The sequence below is a fragment of the Halichoerus grypus genome, chromosome 1, assembly GCF_964656455.1.
Source record: "Halichoerus grypus chromosome 1, mHalGry1.hap1.1, whole genome shotgun sequence".
NCBI classification, from domain to species: Eukaryota; Metazoa; Chordata; class Mammalia; order Carnivora; family Phocidae; genus Halichoerus; species Halichoerus grypus.
The window spans coordinates 103,459,816-103,482,402 of NC_135712.1; the positions used below are offsets into that span (position 1 = coordinate 103,459,816).

Below are 22,587 nucleotides of genomic sequence, written 5' to 3' on the forward strand. Positions count from 1 at the left end.
GCATACTTACGGGACGGGGGCAGTAATGGTCTCTCTGAAAGCAACTTTTGGCTTTCCTGTGACACAAGGACAGCCATATTCTCTTTCCATCCTCTAAAAAGAAGAGGGGAGATAATTTTTTGGTATACTTAAAAAAAATAAACTGAAAGAAGAAAAATCATAAGAATCTTAACTACCTTTGAAGCACTCATTTAAATATGATAAAAAATGATAAATCTTCAATCATTTAAGTATCTTACAAAGTACCTTAAAAAGGTTAGATATATGATATCAAGTAATATAAATGACTTTTAGAGATTTTATATAAATGAATTCTAATTTAGACTGTTTAACTTACACTTACCTCTAATTTATCTATCCACTAAAACTTCACCTTTATTTCATATTATTACATATTCTCTGGAATAAGTTTTCTACTATCTTAACTTCAAAAATATGATCACAACCAGAATTTTTAATCATAAGTCAAATAGCTTTTGTTTTCATTCAGAGATACAGAAGACCTTTCCTAGGGAAAATACAGCCCATCTACTCTTTCTATTATCTAAATTCTAATGATCTTCAAGTACTGACTTGAGAAGAAAACAGGCAAGAAATGGCCTCAAGAGTTGGGCACTGGTGGGCCAACTTCCTCAGCAGGTCTCTCCCTGCAGGTTCTCTCCCTAAGGTTGAGACCAGGATTTGCTTGACCCAACTAACCACTACCTAGGGATGGATGGATGATCTTATTGCAAATACTTGGGAGTCTTGATTCTAGGAGTCTGCAAATGTTTTACAAATAAAAGGATTTAGAAATCAAAAATAATTAATTTGTAAGAGACCGTAACATTTGTAACACAGTATGCCACATCTGGATATAAGCCAGAATGAAGTCTGAAGAACCACTATTAGTTTACAGTCATTAGACTGAGAATTACTGACTTGTAACAAAACACAGACATAAATAAAATGAATTTAAGTTAACTTCCTTGTTATTCATTACCTGAGCATAGATTTCTAGGTGTAATTCTCCCATTCCAGATACAATTGTCTCTTTGCTCTCAGTGTCGAAGTGGACTTTAAATGTGGGATCTTCTCTTGTAAACCTGCCAATACCTTTTGAAAATTTTTCCAGATCATTCTGGAAAAAACAAAGTCATTACACATTTTAGTAAGCATGGTAAGCAATGGGATTGTTGAAAGAACTTTACTAAATGAAATCAAGTACATTAACGGTTAGGAAATAACAATGATCCCCATCTAGTTCCTAGGCCATACATACCCTTTCAATATGTGAGCTTGGACACCACACAATCAAGAGAGCAGGGAATGGTTGGCTGACAGAATTTTCTGTCCACAGCAAGATACAAAACAAGAGTCTAAGGCTTAACTATGCCCTTTCCTATTTTATTCTTGGATATACATAGAAACTGTCCATTTGTGGAAAACTATCCATTTGTGGAAAACTTTCTCCAGTGAAGAAAAAGAATCCTTGTTACTCTATTACATTTTAGAAATTCTATACATAATCAAAGGAATCAGCACGTTTACCAAGATTTGATTGTAGATTCAAGCAGGACAGTTAAGACCAAGAGTAAGGCAAATGTCACACTGAGACTTCTCCCTTTCAAAACAACCTGCTTGGATTTGATTGCATTCACCTTTATTCTCCTTAGATATAATTCCATATGTGGTAAGTAGAATTATGGTCCTCTAAGGATAAGCCCTAATCCCCCCAAACCCGTGAATATTACTTCATGTGATGAAGGGGATTGTGCAGATACGATTAAATTTATAGACTCTGCGATGGGAAGATTACCATGAAGAATCTGGGTTGGCCCAACGTAATCACATGGGCCTTTAAAAAGGAAGAGGAAAACAGAAGGGTTAAGTTAGAAAGATGGAACGAGGGAAGAAGAGGCAGAAGATATATGAAGCACAAAAGGAGTTGACTGTGTGGTTGACAGCACCGAAGACAAGAGGAGGGGCCAAAGCCTACGAAAATGGACAGCTTCTAGAAGCTAAAAACAGGCCCCAGGTGACAGTCATCAAAGAAATGGGGACCCCAGTCCCAACAGCCACAAGGAGCTGAATTTTGCCAACAATCTGAGTAAGCAAAAATAAAATGTCCCCTAGAGCCTCCAGAAAGGAACAGTCCTGTCAGTCCTGTCAGTATCTTCATTTTAGTCGATTAAGAACTATGTCAGATTTCTAACACTGTAAAATAATACATTTGTGCTACTTTAAGCCACCAAGTGTGTGGTACTTTTTTTTTTTTTTTAAATATTTTATTTATTTATTTGACAGAGAGACAGCTAGAGGGAACACAAGCAGCGGGAGTGGGAGAGGGAGAAGCAGGCTTCCCGCTGAGCAGAGAGCCCGATGTGGGGCTCGATCCCAGGACCCTCGGATCATGACCCGAGCCGAAGGCAGACGCTTAACGACTGAGCCACCCAGGCGCCCCATGTGTGTGGTACTTTCTTATGGCAGCAACAGAAAAAAACGAACACACCCTGAATCACCAGTATTTAACAGTTATCACGTGTGCATGGAACTGTGCTATATACATGTTTTGAATATGTACCTCAAATTCTAACCACAATGCTGCAAGACAGAATTATCCACATTTCACAGGTGAGGAAACTAGGTCTAGAAACGCTGACTGACCTGCTCAAGGCCACAGAGCTAGTGCATGGCAAAGCTGGGACTGAAACCTCAGTTAGTCTATCTCTTAAGTTTTTGCCTTTTCCCTACATTAGCCAGGTACTCCCAACTTACTAGAAGATCATCCCTGCCCCCACTATCGAGATTCACAGCTTTATGCAGTGACTTCATTATTTGATTTAAATTAATTTACTCCAGCAAACAGACAAGCCTGAAACACCAAAAAAACCTTTTAGATATTGATGCCTTTGATTTTCCTCCACTGTTGTGAACTATCAAGAGTTAAATATCTTACATAAACTCTGAATTAGGAATGAAGAAGCACAGTATCTTTAACTTCTTTCCCTGATTATTCAGAAGGGAAAAGCAAGCAATTTAGCAAAGCACCTGGAACTGTGGCATTTCGCTGTGTGGTAAGATGCAAGGTTTGCCTTTCCTCAAATTTCTGAGATGGTATGACATAATGTTTCTTGCTCCCTAAACATTCTCTTTTCTATACTGAGAAGGGTCTGGAAAAGCTCATTTCCTCAAAATAGAGGAAGAAGTACCTGTTAATGTATCCACAAGACAATACATCAGAGTATGTTCTCTAAACAGTAGTTCCCAGATGACAAGAGGTCATAAAATATTCACTCGATGCATGAATGAGTCCATTTCAATTTACCATACTAACATGACTGTTATGAATGTCAAAGCAATTTAAGAACTCAAACAATATGGCATTAATACAAACGAATTCTAATGGCAGTAATGAGAGTAAGAACCTATTCAAGGAATTCTGGTTTCATAAAAAGCAAAATGACATCAAATCCAACCATAAAACTATTATATTTGAAACTGAGAAAGGGGTGCCTGGGTGGCTCAGGTGGTTAAGTGTCCGACTCTTGATCTCAGGGTTGTGAGTTCAAGCCCCACATCCACACACAGCATGGAGCCTACTTTAAAAGAAAAAAAAAGTGGAGGGGCACCTGGGTGGCTCAGTCGTTAAGTGTCTGCCTTCGGCTCGGGTCGTGGTCCCAGGGCCCTGGGATTGGCCTCGCATCGGGCTCCCTGCTCAGCGGGGAGCCTGCTTCTCCCCCCTCCTCGTGCTCCCTCTCCCTCTCAAATCAATAAATAAAATCTTTTAGAAAAAGTCTAGTTTGCAGGCTTTCCATGTTATAACCAGACATATACTTCATAACTACCACAAATCCAGAGATGTAATATAATCCATGAGGCAATTAATCTATGTAGTAATCTAATGTACCTCAGTGAGGTTTTACTACAACTTAGGATAAATGTCCCTGTTTCCCCTTTTCCACTCCTTTATGATCTGAACATAGGAAAATATTCTTACCACTTTGGAGCCAATGATATTAGAAAGAGTTAGAAAGCACAGTCTTGTGCCCATTTTAATACCATCAATTTTTTCAGGTATAGTGAAAACTAATTACTACCAAGAGACTGGTAGTTTTAGAAGGTGATCTCAATACCAAAAGAAGAAATAGAGACCGTAAGATTGCTGGTTACCACAAGATACTATGTGCATTGTGCAGAAAGATGAAAAAGAGCTCAAGTTTTTATTTGGATTGAAACCAAACTCCTACCTTGTTAGAAGGCTTCATTGCTATTGAAATGACAGGATCAGGAACATGAATTGACTCCTAAAATATTTTTTAAAAGAACAGAGAAGAATTCAAATACAGCACTGTTTGGGTCAGGGATGGATTACTTTTAATGTGGTACTTACAAAAGAACAGAGGACAAATACTAGTCAACACATTTAGGCTAGACAATATATATCTTGGTCTGTTTTGTATTAAATATATTAATACATTAATAAATGCATACACTTACATGATCTCCTCTCCCAAAATAACAAAAATAAACTGTTTATTAACTGTTTAAGACCCTCAAGTTGATTGACACATTCATTTTAAACATAATCGTAATGAACCCAAATGCCAAGATTTGAGTTCTTATTGGCTAGTGGCGACATGTGCTATTGCTGTCTTTTGATAAGCTATTTAATCAAAATATGCCATGACTGATAAAACAGAGAAAGGACACTAGATTCTTTACACATACGATACCTCATTTAATCAGTCACAACTCTGACAAGCAGTTATTATTATCCCCATTTTACAAATAAAATCATTAAAGTCTTGGAAAGACAAAGTAACTTGGCAGAGGGGAGACTGTAATCAAGGTCTATTTGCTTCAAAGCCTAAGCACCTCCCACAACCTCCAGTCCCTCATACACTAATTACAAGTATTTAGAGAAGGCCTTATCAACAATATCTGTTTATAAACCATGCCCCTTCTCTAGACCCCCAAAGACCTGTATAGATTTTGATTTTTTGTAGTATCTTAAAGCAACATGTAAAACCATAGACATTAGAGAATATCTTATACAGAAAAGCTAAATTGTAAAATTATAAATTCACCACATAATACAGGGACTACTACAGTGCTCATCTGCTAGGATTGGACCAGTTCTTATGTAAATGACCCACTGTAAATTCCTTCACCTCAAATTACCCATCCCCCTATGTACTCATATTCTTGCTTTACTGAAGTCAGGAGAGGGACCACCCTCATGAACAGATGTCATACTGTCGGAGAGCCTATTCTCCTACAGGGGCAAAAAAGGGAAGTGAACGAAGGGGATTCAAAGGCAGGAAGTGCCCAAGCATGCTCTTCCCTTTGGGATCCCTCAGTCATGAAAAGGGACCTCTGAGTTCCACAGGGCAGGCTGTGTGCGCTAAGTCAGACTGTCTAGTTGCACCTTGCCTTCGAGCAAGATTCCATTCTGTTATCCCTAGTCTACATGTTACAGTTCTCTGGGGGACTGAGGCAAGGGCCCACTCTGGCTGTTAAGTAAGTGGCCGTCCACCAGGATTAGCCTGATTCTGGTGACAGGAATTAGAGAGGAATCGGCAATGGGGAAGAAGATCTCAGAGTAGATGAGTCAGAGCTACACAGTTCAGGTGTATCTAGTGAAGATTTTTCCCTCTATGCTCAATCTTAGAGGACTGTGGAATTATTTTACTAAGAAAAACCAGGTAAGTTAGGTCACACGGCGCGTTTGTCTAACTGACATCCAAAAAGCCACGACAAATCTATACTGATGCCTGTGGCAATAAATGAAAACTGTGACTGTTTTTCTGAAGTACTAAATATACTACATAAAAACAGACTTCTAAAACCCAAGTGCTATAAATAGCTTTGAAATTAAATGACGTACCATAGAAAGGCCACTACTATTTTTGTTTGTGAATGTGTCTCCACTAGCACAGTCAATGCCAAACAATGCACAGATGTCTCCAGCGTACACTTCCTCAACATCCTAAAGAAAGAACACAAAATAATACTTGCAAATAATACAAATCAGGACATGCTAGCTGAAAAGTAATCACACAATGAGCACGTTGTACATAAACGAACATGGCAGAATCTCACCATGAATTCTACAGAGAATGAATTAGCTAGAACAAATGTAATACCAATAATCAACCAAGGCAAGTATACCTTGAATAGGGCCTTTATTTAAACCACATCTCAACTGACAAGATTTTACTTTGTACGGAAACTCAGAGCTATGGCATCATTAAGTTGGAAGATCTGTAGTACCGACAGAACACAGAGCCGCACACTTCTAAAGTTATTTCTCTGGATTAAAAAGGATATATTATATGTGCTGCCACAGTCCAACAATGAGATCTGTATGACAAAGATGTACAAGGAAAAACTGCAAAGGAAGTTTTGAAAACAAAGGCAGGAGAATTCAGCCCATTGTACTTAAAATAATCTTAATTTCTCACCGTGCAAGCAGTCAAATAAACACAGGAAATCTAAGAACAAAGCACTGGTGCCTCTTAAGCTTCCTAGGTTTTGTCCATTTATACTGACAGTTCATTCATAACAGCTGTGGCTGTGAATGACCAAGTGTGCCTGAGTCTTTAACAGTTCCACAGATGTAAACATCTCATAGCCTCTGGCCCATAGAAACATGTGTGACAATCACTAATCCCTGTATTATGCCCCCTGCTGCCTATCTCACAAAACAGCAATAAGATCCAATTTTGAAAGACTGCTTATTCATCTTTCAGAAGAGACCACAAATTTCTGAATGTCATAAGATTTTGCTCAGACTAATAAACGTCTCTAGGAACATAGAGCTGACTGGGGAAAGAGCGGGAGTGGGAGATAATACCACACGTGTGGCATTTCTACTAAGGCCTAACCCTGAAAGGCCATATAGAAGGCTAGAAGGGATTCAGAGCCAATTCAAAAATTCAAGCCGTAAGCCAAAGTTTATTTCCCAGATATGACCTTGAAAGGTTCTAAATCTTCACATGGATTCTAGCACCAATATGGTCCTTCGGGGGGTGGGGGGGGGGCACTGGTTCTATAACAGGAATAAAAAACTCTAGGTTAAACAGGGCTTTCACATGGGGCCATACTTGCGAAAGTAAATTCACTGAATAATGTGGGACACTGTGTGTGAATTGATTACTCTCAATTACCTTTGAGAACCACAGTTCCACTGTCCCAACACCTGTTATACTCTTTGTAATGACAGCTCTTGAGAAAGGTGCTGAATCTTGGGTTCTAAGTCAAGGAACTGTCTCTTCTCCTTAACCTTGGCCATTGAGGAAATACAGCTAATCACAAATAGTATATAAAATGTGTCCTTAACATCTGCTAATTTAGCCCATACCAAAGAGCTACATCAAAATTATAGCACATCTAAGTAAAAAGGAAGAAGCTAGTGAAACATTCAAATAAAAGTGATTTTCTTGTGGGGCTCGGGGTACCAAGAAGGTAGATCTATCTCACCTGCATTAGAGAAATTTCTGATCTGCCAGGAAGGACCCATACTTGCCTCCATCATGTCGGCATGCAGGCGAACCAGCCGCTGCACCCGCACTTTCTTTCCTGTCCTCGTGTTATAGATGGTGTCACCCTTCTTCAGCTCTCCTTGATAATTGCGGACATAAGTTAACTGTCCAAATCGCCCAGCCTAGAAGTCAAGATGGGGTAAGGCGGAAAGATGAAAAAGAAACGTAAGAATCAAAATTAAGAGAAAAACATCAGGGTGCCTGGGTGGCTCAGTTGTTAAGCATCTACCTTTGGCTCAGGTCATGATCCCGGGATCCTGGGATCGAGCCCCGCATCGGGCTCCTTGCAGAGCAGGAAGCCTGCTTCTCCCTCTCCCTCTGCCTGCCACTCTCCCTGCTTGTGCTCTCTTGTCAAATAAATAAATAAAATCTTTAAAAAAAAGAGAGAAAAACTTCACAACATCCTCCAATCATTCCCTATCAATTTTAGTAGTACACTTTATACACATTTTGGTTGACGGTCTAAAATACTTAAATACTAGCTTTGAATATATATGAGTTAAATGATTGTTTTTGATCTTTCTGGTACTACTTCTGATTCCTCTGAAATAAAAATTAGAAAATAATTTTAAATTGTGTATGCAATAAAGAAATATCCTTTTGCCTTCTATTATTATTTCATAAGTTTGGTTTAATACAATTAAGATATAAAACACAAATAAATTATAATTATTGGAAAGACAACAAAAATATAATTAGAAATGGTAAGAATGTACATCTAAAAAAAAAAAACCTTTGATAAGCACCTGGAAAGCTATATAAATAAGCATTCTTTAAGGTAACTGAATATAAAATAAATAACCAAGGATCAATTCCTCCTCAATACTAACACTAACCAACTGGGTATGTTTTAAAAGTTGCCAATTCTTCCCATATTAATTTATAGGTTTAACACAATAGCAATAAAAATCCCAAGAGGAATTTTTAATGATTAATGATTTTAAAGTTCATTTAGAAGAATGGATAAAAATAGAAATTTCTGAACTATTATGGCAATGAGAAGAAGCTAACCATGACTGATATAAAAACATTAAATACTCGAAACTTAAAAAGTAAAGAAGTAGCACAAATTAAACTGAATAGCACACAGAGTAAAAAAATATCTAAAATTCAGAATACATTTGTCAACAGACAATGCTGACAAAAGACATGACAATGAAAAAGTACAGCATTGTTCAAAAACTGGGAGCTGGACAACTGGTCCTCTATTTGGAGGCAGAGGAGATACATTTAGAGTCCACCTCACAGCACACAGCAAAACAAATTCCAGCTGGATTAACAATGAAAAAAAAAACCATCATAGAAAAAGTAGAAAACATTTATGAAATATATATAAAGAAGAGGATTTCTAAGGTTAAAAAATGAGAGAACTAAAAAAGACTGATACATTTGACTATAAATTTAAACTGTTGTTGTTTTAAAAAATAAGATTAGAGAAAGATCATTTAAATAAATAAACACTTTGACACTAATTTTTAAAATAAGAAATGAGACATTTGCAAAAAAGGAATTATAACTGCATAATCAATATATGGAAAAATGTTCTCTACCATTAGGAATTAAAGCAAGGTATAAAATAACATTTACAAAAAAGGAACTAAAGCAAGAATTATTAACTTTCACTTATAAAACTGGTAGTAATTTTTAAATAATACTCAATGCTGATAAAGATTCATTGAAATAATTTAATACATTAACTCTGAGAGTATGAAAGAAATCTGGCAATAAACCCATTAAATATTAAAACATTCTATTCCTTTAATTCAGTAATCACCATTCCAGGAATCCTAAGAAGATATTCCTAAATGTATACTTTTAAAAGCTTTACCCATAAAAATTGTCACCACAATGTTATTTGTACTTTTTAACTTAAAATTATGTTTTTTAGGGCGCCTGGGTGGCTCAGTTGGTTAAGCGACTGCCTTCGGCTCAGGTCATGATCCTGGAGTCCCGGGATCGAGTCCCGCATCGGGCTCCCTGCTCGGCAGGGAGTCTGCTTCTCCCTCTGACCCTCCCTCCTCTCATGTGCTCTCTCTCTCTCAAATAAATAAAATCTTTAAAAAAAATAAAAATAAAAATAAAATAAATAAAATAAAATAAAATTACGTTTTTTAGAATAAGTATATTGTAAAAATTTTTAAATAAAAACTAAAAGCCCCCAAAATATAATCCCATCCCAGAAATAACCACTTTTTTTTTTTAAAGATTTTATTTATTTGATAGAGACAGCGAGAGAGGGAACACAAGCAGGGGGAGTGGGAGAGGGAGAAGCAGGCTTCCCGCAGAGCAGGGAGCCTGATGTGGGGCTCGATCCCAGGACCCTGGGATCATGACCTGAGCCGAAGGCAGACGCTTAATGACTGAGCCACCCAGGCGCCCCAGAAATAACCACTTTTAACACTTCTAACTTAGCCACCTTCTTTCCCCCTTAAAATAGTATGAACAGCAGCAACAACAACCTAACAAAAAATACTCCCAGGTACCCAAATCTTGATTTCTAATACCATTCTCGGTTAAAAGGAATGGAACCAAGGCACCTAGAGAAGTGACTGGTTCTAGGTTCTAGCGTGGAGGATCCTGCAGTGCCACAAAGTCAGGAAGGATTCAAAAGAACCAAACATTGCAGAATGTCAAAAGGACCCAGGAGCAACTAAAAGAGCTCCAATGGCCAAACCTGGCCAACCTGCACAACAAAATAAATAACATACTACTCATTGTAACAAAATAAATATCCATGAGGCCAGGCTGATATAAAGAAATGACTGAATAAAAAGATAAATGGGGGAGAGAAGACAACTCTCCCATATAGAAGAATCCCAAATAACTGAATAGTAGATACTGCTCCCTCAAGGGGGTGGAACATAATTCCCCACACCGTAAGTGTGGGCTGCATACAGTAACTTCTTTCTAAAGAGGCAGTATGGAAAGAGGAGAAGGGAGAGTAACTTTCAGCAGAGAAATTCGTAACAAAGTCATTTTGTAATAGGAAGAACACCGTAAAAGAACACCGTAGAAGAAAAATTTCCATGTACAGCAATTAAATACATTAGAAAGCAACTTACCTCCAGTTTAAAAGCCAGGCCTACAAATGGGTGGGAACTGCTTCTCTCGGAGTTCATTAAGATTTTGTTTTTCTCTTTTGAGTCACTTAAAAGAAATATAAATCTGTGAGACACATTATTTGATATTTCTTTTATAGCAATTTGTTTCATCAGAGTATTATCTGAGAAAAAGCATATACATGCTAAACATTTCTGACCTCACATAAATGAAATTTCACTGAAAGAGATTAGTAAGAATAACTTCTCAGGGCTTAGTTACTACATTAGGACAGGACCAGAGCAGACTAAAAACACAAAAATGGCAGAGAAAGAAAAGAAAAATAATCAATGAGAACTTAAAAAAAAGTCTGTGTTTCAAAGTTTAAGGGTTTTTTGTTTTTGTTTTTTTTTGGTGTGGCTGAAAACAGCTGGTCCCAAATGAAAAAATTTACTAATGATGTAAACCTTGGTAGATAATAAATCATACTTCTAACTTACAAACAGGATATGGCAAGTGGTATAATAAATAGTTTTCTATATGTCAAAAGTGTTACCCAAACAGAAACTGGCAACTGATTTTCATAAATTATGGGGAGGGAAAAACCCCACAAACACAACTTAATCAAAAGAACCATTCTTAAGTTCTTTCATAGTGCATAAATGTTAAAGTATTTCTGCATAAACTAAGATTCAATTTCCAAGACTTACTCCTCCTGATTGAGAATAGCATAATTTTGGACTTCAGATGGATTTGGGAGGTATTCTAAAACAGCATCTAAAAGAGGCTGAACTCCTTTGTTCTTCAACGCACTTCCCAAAAGGACAGGAGTAAATGACCTATTTAGAGTAGCTCTTCGGATTGCACACTACAAAAGAAAAAAATTTAATAATTACTTAACCTTAAAAAAAGTTTTGTATTTGAGATCAATTACAAACCAATAAGTGAATAAAAGGAATTGACACTTTTTTTTTTTTAAAGATTTCATTTATTTATTTGACAGAGAGAGACACAGTGAGAGAGGGAACACAGCAGGGCGAGAGGGAGAAGCAGTACTCCCGCTGAGCAGGGAGCCTGATGTGGGTGCGGGGCTCGATCCCAGGACCCTGGGATCATGACCTGAGCCGAAGGCAGACGCTTAACGGCTGAGCCACCCAGGCGCCCCAGGAATTGACACTCTTTGGAGGACAGGCTATAGTGGAGACTAGAACCAGGTCCTCTATAACTTAACATCAAAATACAAGAAAAAAAATCGGTTCCTTCTTCAGGGCTAGGAAGCTATTTACTGTATAACTGCTTTCGACACTCTTGGAATGTCACTAATTTTCAATATGACAAAGAATATATATACACATAGAAAATAGGCACACACATAGAAATGTGTAAACAGTAGGCTAACAATTACGTAAAACATAAGGAAAAGTAACACACACACACACACACACACACAAAATGTCTGGAAAGATACACCAAAAACTATTAACTGGTAACCTGTTTTAGGGAGGAGGCAGAGAACTAAGCAAATAGGAGACACACAGGCGATTTTTTTCCTTATTGTGTACCTTCGAATACTTTTAAATGTTTAAAACCTATGAAAATACCATCTATTAAAAAAACACATTAACGGATGTTTTCTTTTTTTAAACAACACACATACAGGAGCCAAGTAGTACAAATCAGTCATAAATTAAGAGCCATGAGAGTAACAGGCTCTAAAATACCGACCTCCAGGCCCCACCCCAACCCCGGTGCAAGCACTATGAATGCGTCCCAGCTGCGTGCCACAGGTGCTCCTCCTGGCTCAGCAGGTCCGAGAGCAAGCAGTGGCACTTCAGGCCTTCACAGTGGGCAGAGGTCAACAGCAGCGCCGTGGCCACAGCCTGCCACAGCAGCAGTAGGGAAGCAGTGGACAATTAGTTCTCTAGAAAACTAGTTATCCTTAAAAAAGCTTAAAGCAAAAACTTACAACCACAATTTCGAAACATCACCACAATGAAAAGTAGAATAACAGCTGCACACAATAAAGGGAGTATAAAAAGGAGGAAAATGTGCATGGCAAGAAAGCAATTACTATTTGAAATTATCCTGAAAGCTTGCTGTTGCTAGGATCCAGAAATGGCTAGGTCACCAACCACTTAACAAGCTACCTTAAGCCATAGGACCGCAACTCTGCCTTACCACCCCTCCCTTATATGCAGGTAGGGACATAAAAGAATCCTACCACACTTACTTTACAATAGAAAAACAGGAGGGTGGTAGAAACAGAAAAAAAAAAAAATTACAACTATCCTAATACCAGCCTAACAAAAGCTTTATTTTTCCAAAAATTTCCCTTGTTTTCAGAAGAATCATTTTCACACTTCAAAGGTGTTGCCCTTCCACTGTCCCTAATGATATATCCAACAGTACAGAAAGTACACCCATGTATCCTCCGCAGAAAACAGCAGACACAGCAGCACTGAATCGGCCATGCTCAGAAACGCCTGTTTACAAGGTTGGCCCCCTGGCTGGTGTCTGGGAACCTGGATTTCAGGAGGGTTCCCAGCATTCCCAGAACTGAGAATGGTTCACTGTGCCTACAGTCTACACAATGAGGTGGATGCTAACACCCACTTTCCTCCTGGGAGTCTGGAATCTGGGTACATGCTAGGCAGGGATGTCTGGGACTAGCCCCTGACAGAACCAAGGGCACTGAGTTTCTAATAGATGAGATTCACAGGTACAGTCACAACTCACTGCTGGAGGAACGAGGCATGCCCTGCCACGACTCCACTGGGAGAGGACTCTTGGAAGCGTATACATGGTTTCTTCCAGACTTCACCTCATGTGCCTTTTCCCTTTGATTTTGCTTTGTATCCTTTCACTGTAATAAATCATAGTCAAGAGTATGAAAATGTGTTGAGAACTCTTGAGTGATCCTTGTGAATCACTGAACCTGGGAATGGTCTAGGGGACCTCTGACATATGACCTTTAATAGGTTAAAAACCTAACCCCTGTTGTGGTTCCCAGGACACAATGCTTGACCAAGACCCTCCTACATAGTTTGTGAAAGCTAAAGGACTCAAGTTATGAGATAATATTAGTAAGCATCCTCAGCTTGGACAGGGTTCTTTCCTTGTGCATTTGACCTACTATAGACTCCATTGTGCAAGGTCTTACACACAGTAATCATTTATCTGATCTCTGCTAAGTGTACCACATGGTTTGGCAAAATATCAGTTTTTTTAATGGTAAAATAAACATAAAATTTATCATTTTAACCATTTTTAAGTATACAGTTCAGTGGCATTAAGTACACTTACACTGCTATGCTACCGTTACCACTATCCATCTCCAGAACTTTTTCATCATCTCAAATGGCAACTCTGTACTCCTTAAACTCTCTATTCTGTAACCCACCCCTCTGCCACCACCCCTGGTAACCACTATTTCTGTCTGTAAGAATTATGACCATTCTGGGTACCTCATGTAAGTGGAATCATACAGTATTTGTCCTTTCGTGTCTGGTTCATGTCATTTAGCATGTCTTCATGGTTCATCCACGCTACAGCATGCAACAGAATCTTCCTTTTTAAGGCTAAATCACAGTCCTGTGTGTGTGTGTGTGTGTGTACTAATTTTGTTTATCCATTCATCCATTGATGGGCATTTGTCTCCAGCTTTTTGCTACTGTGAAGAGTGCTATCAACACAGGTATACAAATACCTATTTAATTCTTTTGGATATTATCCTGAAGTGGAATTGCTGGATCCATATGGTAGTTCTAGGTTTAATTTTTCTGAGGAATGGCCATACTTCTTCCACAGTGACTGCCTCATTTCACATTCCCATTAGCAATGCACAAGAGTTCCAATTTCTCTACATCTTCACCAACACTTGTTATTTTACTATCAACAGGAAAAAATTGTTTTTTTAAGTAATAGCTATCCTAATGGATAAAGTGAAATCTCATGATTTTGATTTGCCTTCCCTAATAATTAGTGATGCTGAGCATCTTTTCGTGTGCTTATTGGCCATCTGTATGTCTCCCATGGAAAAATTATCTATTTGAAAAATAAATACCAGTCTTAAGCAGAGATTTTTTTATTTTTAAAGAGCTAAATGAACAGGGACGCCTGGATGGCTTAGTCGTTAAGCGTCTGCCTTCGGCTTAGGTCGTGGTCCCGGGGTCCTGGGATCCAGCCCTGCAGCGGGCTCCCTGCTCCGCGGGAAGCCTGCTTCTCCCTCACCCACTCCCCCTGCTTGTGTTCCCTCTCTCGCTGTGTCTCTCTCTGTCAAATAAATAAAATCTTAAAAAAAAAAAAAAGAGCTAAATGAAAAAGTGAAGAAATCTATACAGGCTTCTAAACAGTACAAGTATCAACATTTAGTCTGTAAACATTTAGCAGCCTCGTCACTTAATCTATCTTACTGCTCTAACACTTGTGTATTTATTTTCTTTCTTCTTAAGAAGATATACCCAAGAGGTTGGATATTTAAATATCTTTTTTTTTTCTTAGAACAAACTATAACTCCTTTCCCATACTTAAAAAGTAATATGCCATAGCAAGTATTTTTTGAAAAAACCAACAATGTTAAATAAATTTACTCAGATTTCATTAATAAAACCCATGCATAAAAGCATCATGTCTCTTACCCACAAAAAAAGCAAACAATAAAAAACCCCACCCTCTTTTCTTGTTATGTAAGACTTATTTTGTACTTGCCTTTAAATCGGAAACTGAGGGGATTTTTTCCTCCAGGAACATCTCACCAAGCTGCTCATCTGAATTGGCAACACATTCAATCAGCTCTTGCCGGTGGTCAGCTGCTGCTGCCCTGAATTCTGCTGGAATTTCCCCATATCGAACAACCTGACTAAGAAAAGAAATGCTTTATTTTACTACTGTAAGGATATCCAGTTAAACAGTATAAAGCACCAATGAAAAAGATAATCCCTAATGGCTAAATTTTTTTTTTTAGATGAGAACAAGCTCTGATATATTTGCATTAAAATGGCAAGTGAGACTAAGGTAGATCTTTAAAATGTAGACAAGAGGGCGCCTGGGTGGCTCAGTTGGTTAAGCGACTGCCTTCGGCTCAGGTCATGATCCTGGAGTCCCGGGATCGAGTCCCACATTGGGCTCCCTGCTCGGCAGGGGTCTGCTTCTCCCTCTGACCCTCTTCCCTCTCGTGCTCTCTGTCTCTCATTCTCTCTCTCAAATATATAAATAAAATCTTAAAAAAAAAAAAAAAAAAAAAATTAAAAAAATAAAATAAAATAAAATAAAATGTAGACAAGAATAGCGGGCAAAAATACTTAAACAGGCAAAGCAAACTGCCAAGGTTATACCACTAGTAAATGTAACAGCCAAGAGTCAAAGCCAGTCTGACTCCAAAGCTCATATGACTCTTGAACATTCTATTAACCAAATTTATCAGAATATCACAGTCACTAACAAGGAAGAATAGAGATCTGACTCTATTCCTTTCCATTAATAACAAACCCAATCACACAATTTTAACACAGAATACTTAATAGTAAAAAAGGTTACTAAATATGACACACTCTTCAACCTTAACCCCAGCGCTCCATTTCTCTAGGGGCTAGATAGGTAAGAGTTACAAATAAAATATACACAACTGAGAAATGGGTATACTTGATATTTAAAAACATCAGTCTTGGGGCGCCTGGGTGGCTCAGTCAGTTGAGCGGCTGCCTTCGGCTCAGGTCATGATCCCAGGGTCCTGGGATCGAGCCCCGCGTCGGGCTCCCTGCTCAGTGGAGAGTCTGCTTCTCCCTCTCTCTCTGCCTACTTGTGTTCTCTATCTCTCTGTCAAATAAATAAATAAAATCTTTAAAAAATAAAAAAATAAAAATAAAAAAAATAAAAACATCAGTCTTAAAGGTTTCAAAGTATTTCTTTAAAAATGGAAACTAGTATCAAAAAAATAAGCTTTCCAGAAAACACGTTCCTAAATTAAAAAAGTAAAAGAAGCCAACTGCACATATTCAGAAAATAATTCTTATTATCCCAAAAAGTGCTCTTCACAGCCTTCAGATCATAATTTCATCCTTCTTGTCAGGCTCCCTGGTTCTTAGCCTTTTATGTCAGAATCAGCTGTGGGTCCTTTTGAAATTTATATACCCAGCGGTCTAGGGCTGGGAAAGGGGGCAGGTATATTAAGAAATTTCATCTGTGGTTGGGGCATACAACAAAGTTTAAGAGTCTTTACTTTAGAAGACAAATGTGTGCCCTGGTAACTTTGGGAAAGTGGATTTATTCATTCATTTACAAATATTTTTTGAGTCCGTATTGTGTACCAGCAAATTCTAGGGCTGGGGACAGCACTGAATAAACTTGATAAAATATCCATATCCTCTTGGGCCTTACATTCTAAGAAACAGTAGATAAACTATAGTCACTATTGTCACACAAAAAGTGAGAGAAACACCTCATCCACAAGACAGCCTACATCCTTTCCCTGCCTACAAGACAGCTGATGAGGGGCGCCTGGGTGGCTCAGTCGTTAAGCGTCTGCCTTTGGCTCAGGTCATGATCCCAGGGTCCTGGGATCGAGCCCCGCATCGGGCTCCCTGCTCCGCGGAAAGCCTGCTTCTCCCTCTCCCACTCCCCCTGCTTGTGTTCCCTCTCTCGCTGTGTCTCTCTCTGTCAAATAAATAAATAAAATCTTTTAAAAAAAAAAAAGACAGCTGATGAGGATAAATGATGGTTAATTGAACACAACACCCTTCACCCACCTGCCAGACTAGCAATCCCAGTTTCACAGCAGAGAAAGGAAACCTCTGAGGAATTGCCTCTGGAGAAACGGCTAGGCTATTGAGGCCACTCCTCATAAGGAAGGGTCATTTATGACTTCCCACATTGTCTAAAACAGTGCCACTCAAAATATGGTCTGTAGATCTACAGTGGCCAGCATCACCCGGGAGCTTTCCAGAAATGTAAATTCCAGGCTCCAGATGTACTGAATCAGAATCTTCTGGAGGTGGATCCAGGAATGTGTTTTAACAAGCTTTCAGGTAATCTTTCTGAATGTCAAAGTTTGATAACCGCTGGGAAATTACAGTGTTTTGTATGTAGAAGTCACTCAAAATTGATTGATGGATCAAATATCATGTCATAAAATTACCAATTTGCTTCTTATATTATCGAAACCACATCTGTACTATTTAATTGCTTTTACATATTATTGTTTTTCTCTGTAATCTCAAAGTAGATAGAGCAAATATTCATGATCCATATTTTCTTCCAAGTTTTTATCACCATACCCAGGACATAGTAGCGGCTCCATAAAAGTCTACAGAATGAATCAATAAATAAATGAACAAGGAAAAAGAGATACATTATTAGCCCAAGCTGATGGCCTTTTACCATACCATGCATATCATAACATGATCTAAATTACCCAAAAAGTAACACACTCTCCCTTGGAATGAATACCAAGCAAAATGGGAAGCAACTAGCATTAAAGGCATTAAAACAAAATCATTTTGAAGTATATTCCTCCAGCCACATTTTAAAAAGATGTTTTCTCTATATTTAAAGAAATCATCCTTTTTCTTCTCTTTGATGCTTTTTAAAATGTAAGATATTAAAAATATATTTTTAACTTACCCAAAGTCTCCATCAAAATAGATGGCTCGTTCCTCAATAAGATCTATTATACCTCTAAAATCACCCTCCAAACCAATGGGTATCTGCATAAATGCTGCATTATGACTCAGTTTAGACCTGAAAAATAAAAATACATATGTCCTCCCTAAATCCCTTTGAAATGACAAAAATAAATCAATGGCAGATGTTGTGGAACTGAGAGGGGTATAATCAGGAACTCAAAACAGAAAACATAAAACAGCTGGGAACAACCAAACTCACCATGCTCAGGAAGCCAAAACCCTATTTAGGAAACAAAAGAACTCTAAAATTAGTGTTTTCCCATCAGATCCCCAGAATATCCTGGATCAAAACATAAGGGGGAAGAACAAATCAAGGGTAGTTGGTCAGGAAATTTTTAAAGGACAGTGGGATCACCTTGCCCATCTCTCTTTCTTAGATCAGCCAACTCTAGCAAAGCTGAGTACAGCTATCTGAAGAGGAAGTTCTTACAGGAGAACTCTTAGCACGCACGTTAAAAATCAGACACTCATCATCAGCCTGTTCCCTCAATCAGGCACAATCAGTGAAGGGATTCACTGACAAGAATTCTCACTCAAAAAGAAATATGCTCTGGCTACCACTGTTTAGTCTAGACTCTAGGCCTCCATCTATAACTATGGATAGATAACTAAGCATCACCAAATATTTGAAGGTTACCAACAGCCTGAAAGAGAGGTGTGAGCTCCAGAAACAGTATTAACTTCCAAGTAGAGAGTTATAAAAAAAAAAAAAGTAAAGATCTGAGAAGTAACTACCTCTCTATTAATGAAGACGTTGCAATAAAAGAGAAAGTTTAGGAAAGCAATTACATAATGGCAGAAATTAAAAAGAAAAAAAAACAGCCTAAATTAATAGAAGGGACACAGGTAACTATCAGATTAGTGAGCTGGAAGACCGACCTCAAGAATTCTTTCATTACCCAGCCCAAAATGAGAAGAAACAAAATGTATGAGAGTGTATGGTAGAAAAGTTAATACACGGAGATGAGATCCAGAAGTTCTAAAATCTGTTTAATAGGAGTTACAGAATGTGGATAAAAGGGAGTAGAGCAAAAAGAGAACTGCAGTAGTCAAATAAATGCTAAAAGAGAATTTTCCTGGAATTCAGTCAAAGACTTGGTGGAAACAGTCCATCCACTGCCAAGTACAAGTAAAATATAAATAAAAAGGACAAAAAGTGAAAAGGTTTTGTTTTGCCAAGAAATTATTAAAAGCACCGAATAAAGAAAACTTTCATGCTTATATTCCCAAATACATCACTTCTGTCAGTGCACACAGCAATACTGTCGCTTGAAGTTCTTCAACACCATATCCTTCGTCATCGGGCACATCACTCTTGGTCTCTCCACTACCACAAACTTTACTATTTTCATCAGCTCTGCCCTGGGCAATGTGAATAGGAACCTGATAGCTCCATTTACACATCTACCAAAGCTAAAAAGTGAAACTTCCACTCTTTTCAAAGGCTATGTAAAATATACAGTATTGGGCAAAGTGTAAAATGCTACAACCAGACTTAGTTACATCTGGTACAGAAAGGGAGTGTTACTGTTGTCTTAGCAAGTATGTTACCATATGAACTCAAGGGAATACACCATACTCCTTAAGGGCATTAATTAAAATTCCTTAAGTAAAGGTTAAAACAAAAGGTGATCCTCTAGGTTTGTCTAAACATATAAAGTACTTTTAGAATCCACACTAGATTATTACTTCTCCAATCACAGCAAAGCAGTGAACTGCCAGATTGTTTTCTGAACTCACCTTAAACCTCCCTACAATTTCAGTCACATTTTCCCCATTTTACAGAGAAGGTAGCTGATGAGATCACACCACAAACCAAATACTGACCTCAATGTTTCTTTTACTAAGACAAGTCACTCACATAAATAAATTTTTTAGAGAAAAAAATTTTTTTTAGGAATAAAGTTAATGACACTGAGTTAATTGTCCTTCTGTATTAAGGTTTCTTATCCAAATCATCACAGCCCCTCATGTTCTTTCTAAGGCTCAGTACCTCATTTGCTGCAGGGCCCTGGCGGGATTGGAGCCCATTCGGTCCAATTTGTTAATGAAAGTTAGAAAAGGAACGTTGTAGCGCTTCATCTGACGATTAACAGTCATGGTCTGGCACTGCACCCCTCCAACAGCACACAGAACAAGGACTGCACCATCCAACACTCTCAGGGCCCTTTCCACTTCTATTGTGAAGTCCACATGTCCTAAATGAGACAAAGAAGTGTGTGAGGGTCTCAAAGTATGAATTTTTATAACATGCACGATTACAAGCTTTTGTATCTCTGCTCATGACATAAGTCTTCTAATTAGAATGCAGATTTCTTAAAACACCATACTGTTTACTCACCAGAAGGTCCAGGGGCCCATCTCTTCAAAAAACTATGACGGCATGGGCACCTTTAAACCAGTGACAGTTTTCAAGAGGCAAGAACCTTCCAACTCACAATTTCTTTACACTATTTTTTAAGGAAACCACATAATGATGAAGTGCTCTAGGTCCCAAGTCAGATTTCTCCAAAAGGAATTCACAGTCACACTTTTGAGTATCATCTGACACTCAAAAATGAGCTGGCTCATAGTGAAGAACTAAATGTGCTTTTGTCAAAACAAGCTGCAACAATAAAACCAAGAATTCAACTCACCAGGAGTATCTATAATGTTGATATTGACATCTTTCCACATGGTGTAGGTGGCTGCTGACTGAATAGTGATTCCTCTTTGTCTCTCTAGTTCCATGGAATCCATAACAGCGCCAACTCCATCTTTACCTTTCACCTAAACACAAGCACAGCAATTCAGAGTCCCCCATCCCTGCATCCCAAGAAGGAAAGAAATCTTTACTGAGATGGAACTAGAACACAGATAGTTAACTGATGCAATTTCCAGAGAAGGCTATCGTCAGACCATACCATATCATCTTGTGAAACAGAAAAGTGATTACAAGTTTTGCCCTCTATTTACTGTCTAGCCCTCTTTTCATTGCTGTTCCCAGCAACAGCTAACATGGAGCAATCACCTCCGTCTTGTTTCCTCTGCACTGTTCCTGTCCACCAGCCTTGTGGTAGCCCATGAGCAGAAGCTCAAAGAACAGATTTTCTCTGCTCTATGACATGTGGATTTTGAGGCCTGGGTGGGAAGGATTCAGCTTTCAAAATATGTGATTTAGCAGATGACCTTCATCTGAAGAGTTAAGTTACTCAATGATATGGTAATTTCTTTAGAAGACTTTCAAGTTAAAAAATTTTTTTCCTGATACATGTATTTTGTAACTATTAACATCATACTATAGTTTTAAAACCCTTTTCCACTTAACATTATAAACATCTCTACATAATATTAAAAAATATGTAAATAACACTTTAACAGCTGCTTAAGAATATATCATATGAATTAACTTTCTAATTGAAGTATAATTGACAATGTTATATTAGTTTCAGGTGTAGACTTACCATTCCTAAAAGACAATCTACTGAGGATACTCATAGTGATGGTTTCTAGAAAGATTCCTCACAACAACACTGCAAGCCAATTTGAGCTATCTACCCCCTTTGTGATATGACTTTGATAAAGATCCACTGTAACCATTCTTTTAATCTTTCAGGTTTTGTGATGTTTATTAAATCATAACTACTAAACAATTAAAACCAAGCTCTAACTAGCTCGGAATCAACCATGAACCTCATACCTCATGCATCTTTGCAATTCTGCCAGTGTAGTAGAGCACTCGTTCTGTTAATGTGGTTTTCCCAGAATCAATGTGAGCTGAGATTCCAATATTTCGTATCTTTTCATTCGGAATCACTCCTGATGAACACCATCGGTGGACTTTCCAATTAACCTGAAAAAATAAGAGATCAAATCAATGCACTTTTTATAAGAGATAACAGGCAACTAGAATTGGTTTGGTTGGTATCCTTCCACCAACGAATCTCAATGGACACAAAACATGTGAAATAGCCTGGAAAGGCAAAAGAGGGAATGCCTCAACCTGCAATTCCTGTAACTAAAGCAGAAACTGCAAGAGAGGGCAGAAAGGACATACACAATCTTAAAAATAAATAAATCAGAAAAATATATTCAAATAAGCTAGTTAAATAAAAGGGAACAGATACTTCTCCGAATGTCACAGGTTTGAAAATATATGCTGAGGCTGATAAAACCAGAAAGACAACTTCCAACAACTACTTTAATAGGAAACACAGTTTTTGTTTAAATTTCACTCCACCCCCCCCCCCTTACTGTAGTTCACAGCTAGCAAGGATGTTTTCAAACACTTATGCTCTGTGCTGTGGTGCGGATAGCTCTGAGGTAGCCCACAAAAGGTTTCCAATTCCTTCTGCACAAAAACA

The 22,587-nt window shown here is 38.1% G+C and overlaps 1 protein-coding gene across 1 annotated transcript in view; it reads right to left on the reverse strand.

The window, feature by feature from the left end:
- GFM1 (G elongation factor mitochondrial 1) overlaps positions 1-22,587 on the reverse strand; it is a 43,680-nt gene that overhangs the window by 20,143 nt on the left and 950 nt on the right. The window contains exons 2-13 of the mRNA XM_036122404.2: positions 21,924-22,076; positions 20,881-21,013; positions 20,238-20,442; positions 18,183-18,299; positions 15,273-15,423; positions 11,276-11,433; positions 10,589-10,673; positions 7,511-7,648; positions 5,870-5,971; positions 4,230-4,286; positions 983-1,120; positions 11-93 (exon numbers count right to left, since the gene is read on the reverse strand). Of these exons, the coding sequence (XP_035978297.1) occupies positions 11-93; positions 983-1,120; positions 4,230-4,286; positions 5,870-5,971; positions 7,511-7,648; positions 10,589-10,673; positions 11,276-11,433; positions 15,273-15,423; positions 18,183-18,299; positions 20,238-20,442; positions 20,881-21,013; positions 21,924-22,076 (1,520 nt within the window). The remainder of the gene's footprint in view (positions 1-10; positions 94-982; positions 1,121-4,229; positions 4,287-5,869; positions 5,972-7,510; positions 7,649-10,588; positions 10,674-11,275; positions 11,434-15,272; positions 15,424-18,182; positions 18,300-20,237; positions 20,443-20,880; positions 21,014-21,923; positions 22,077-22,587) is intronic.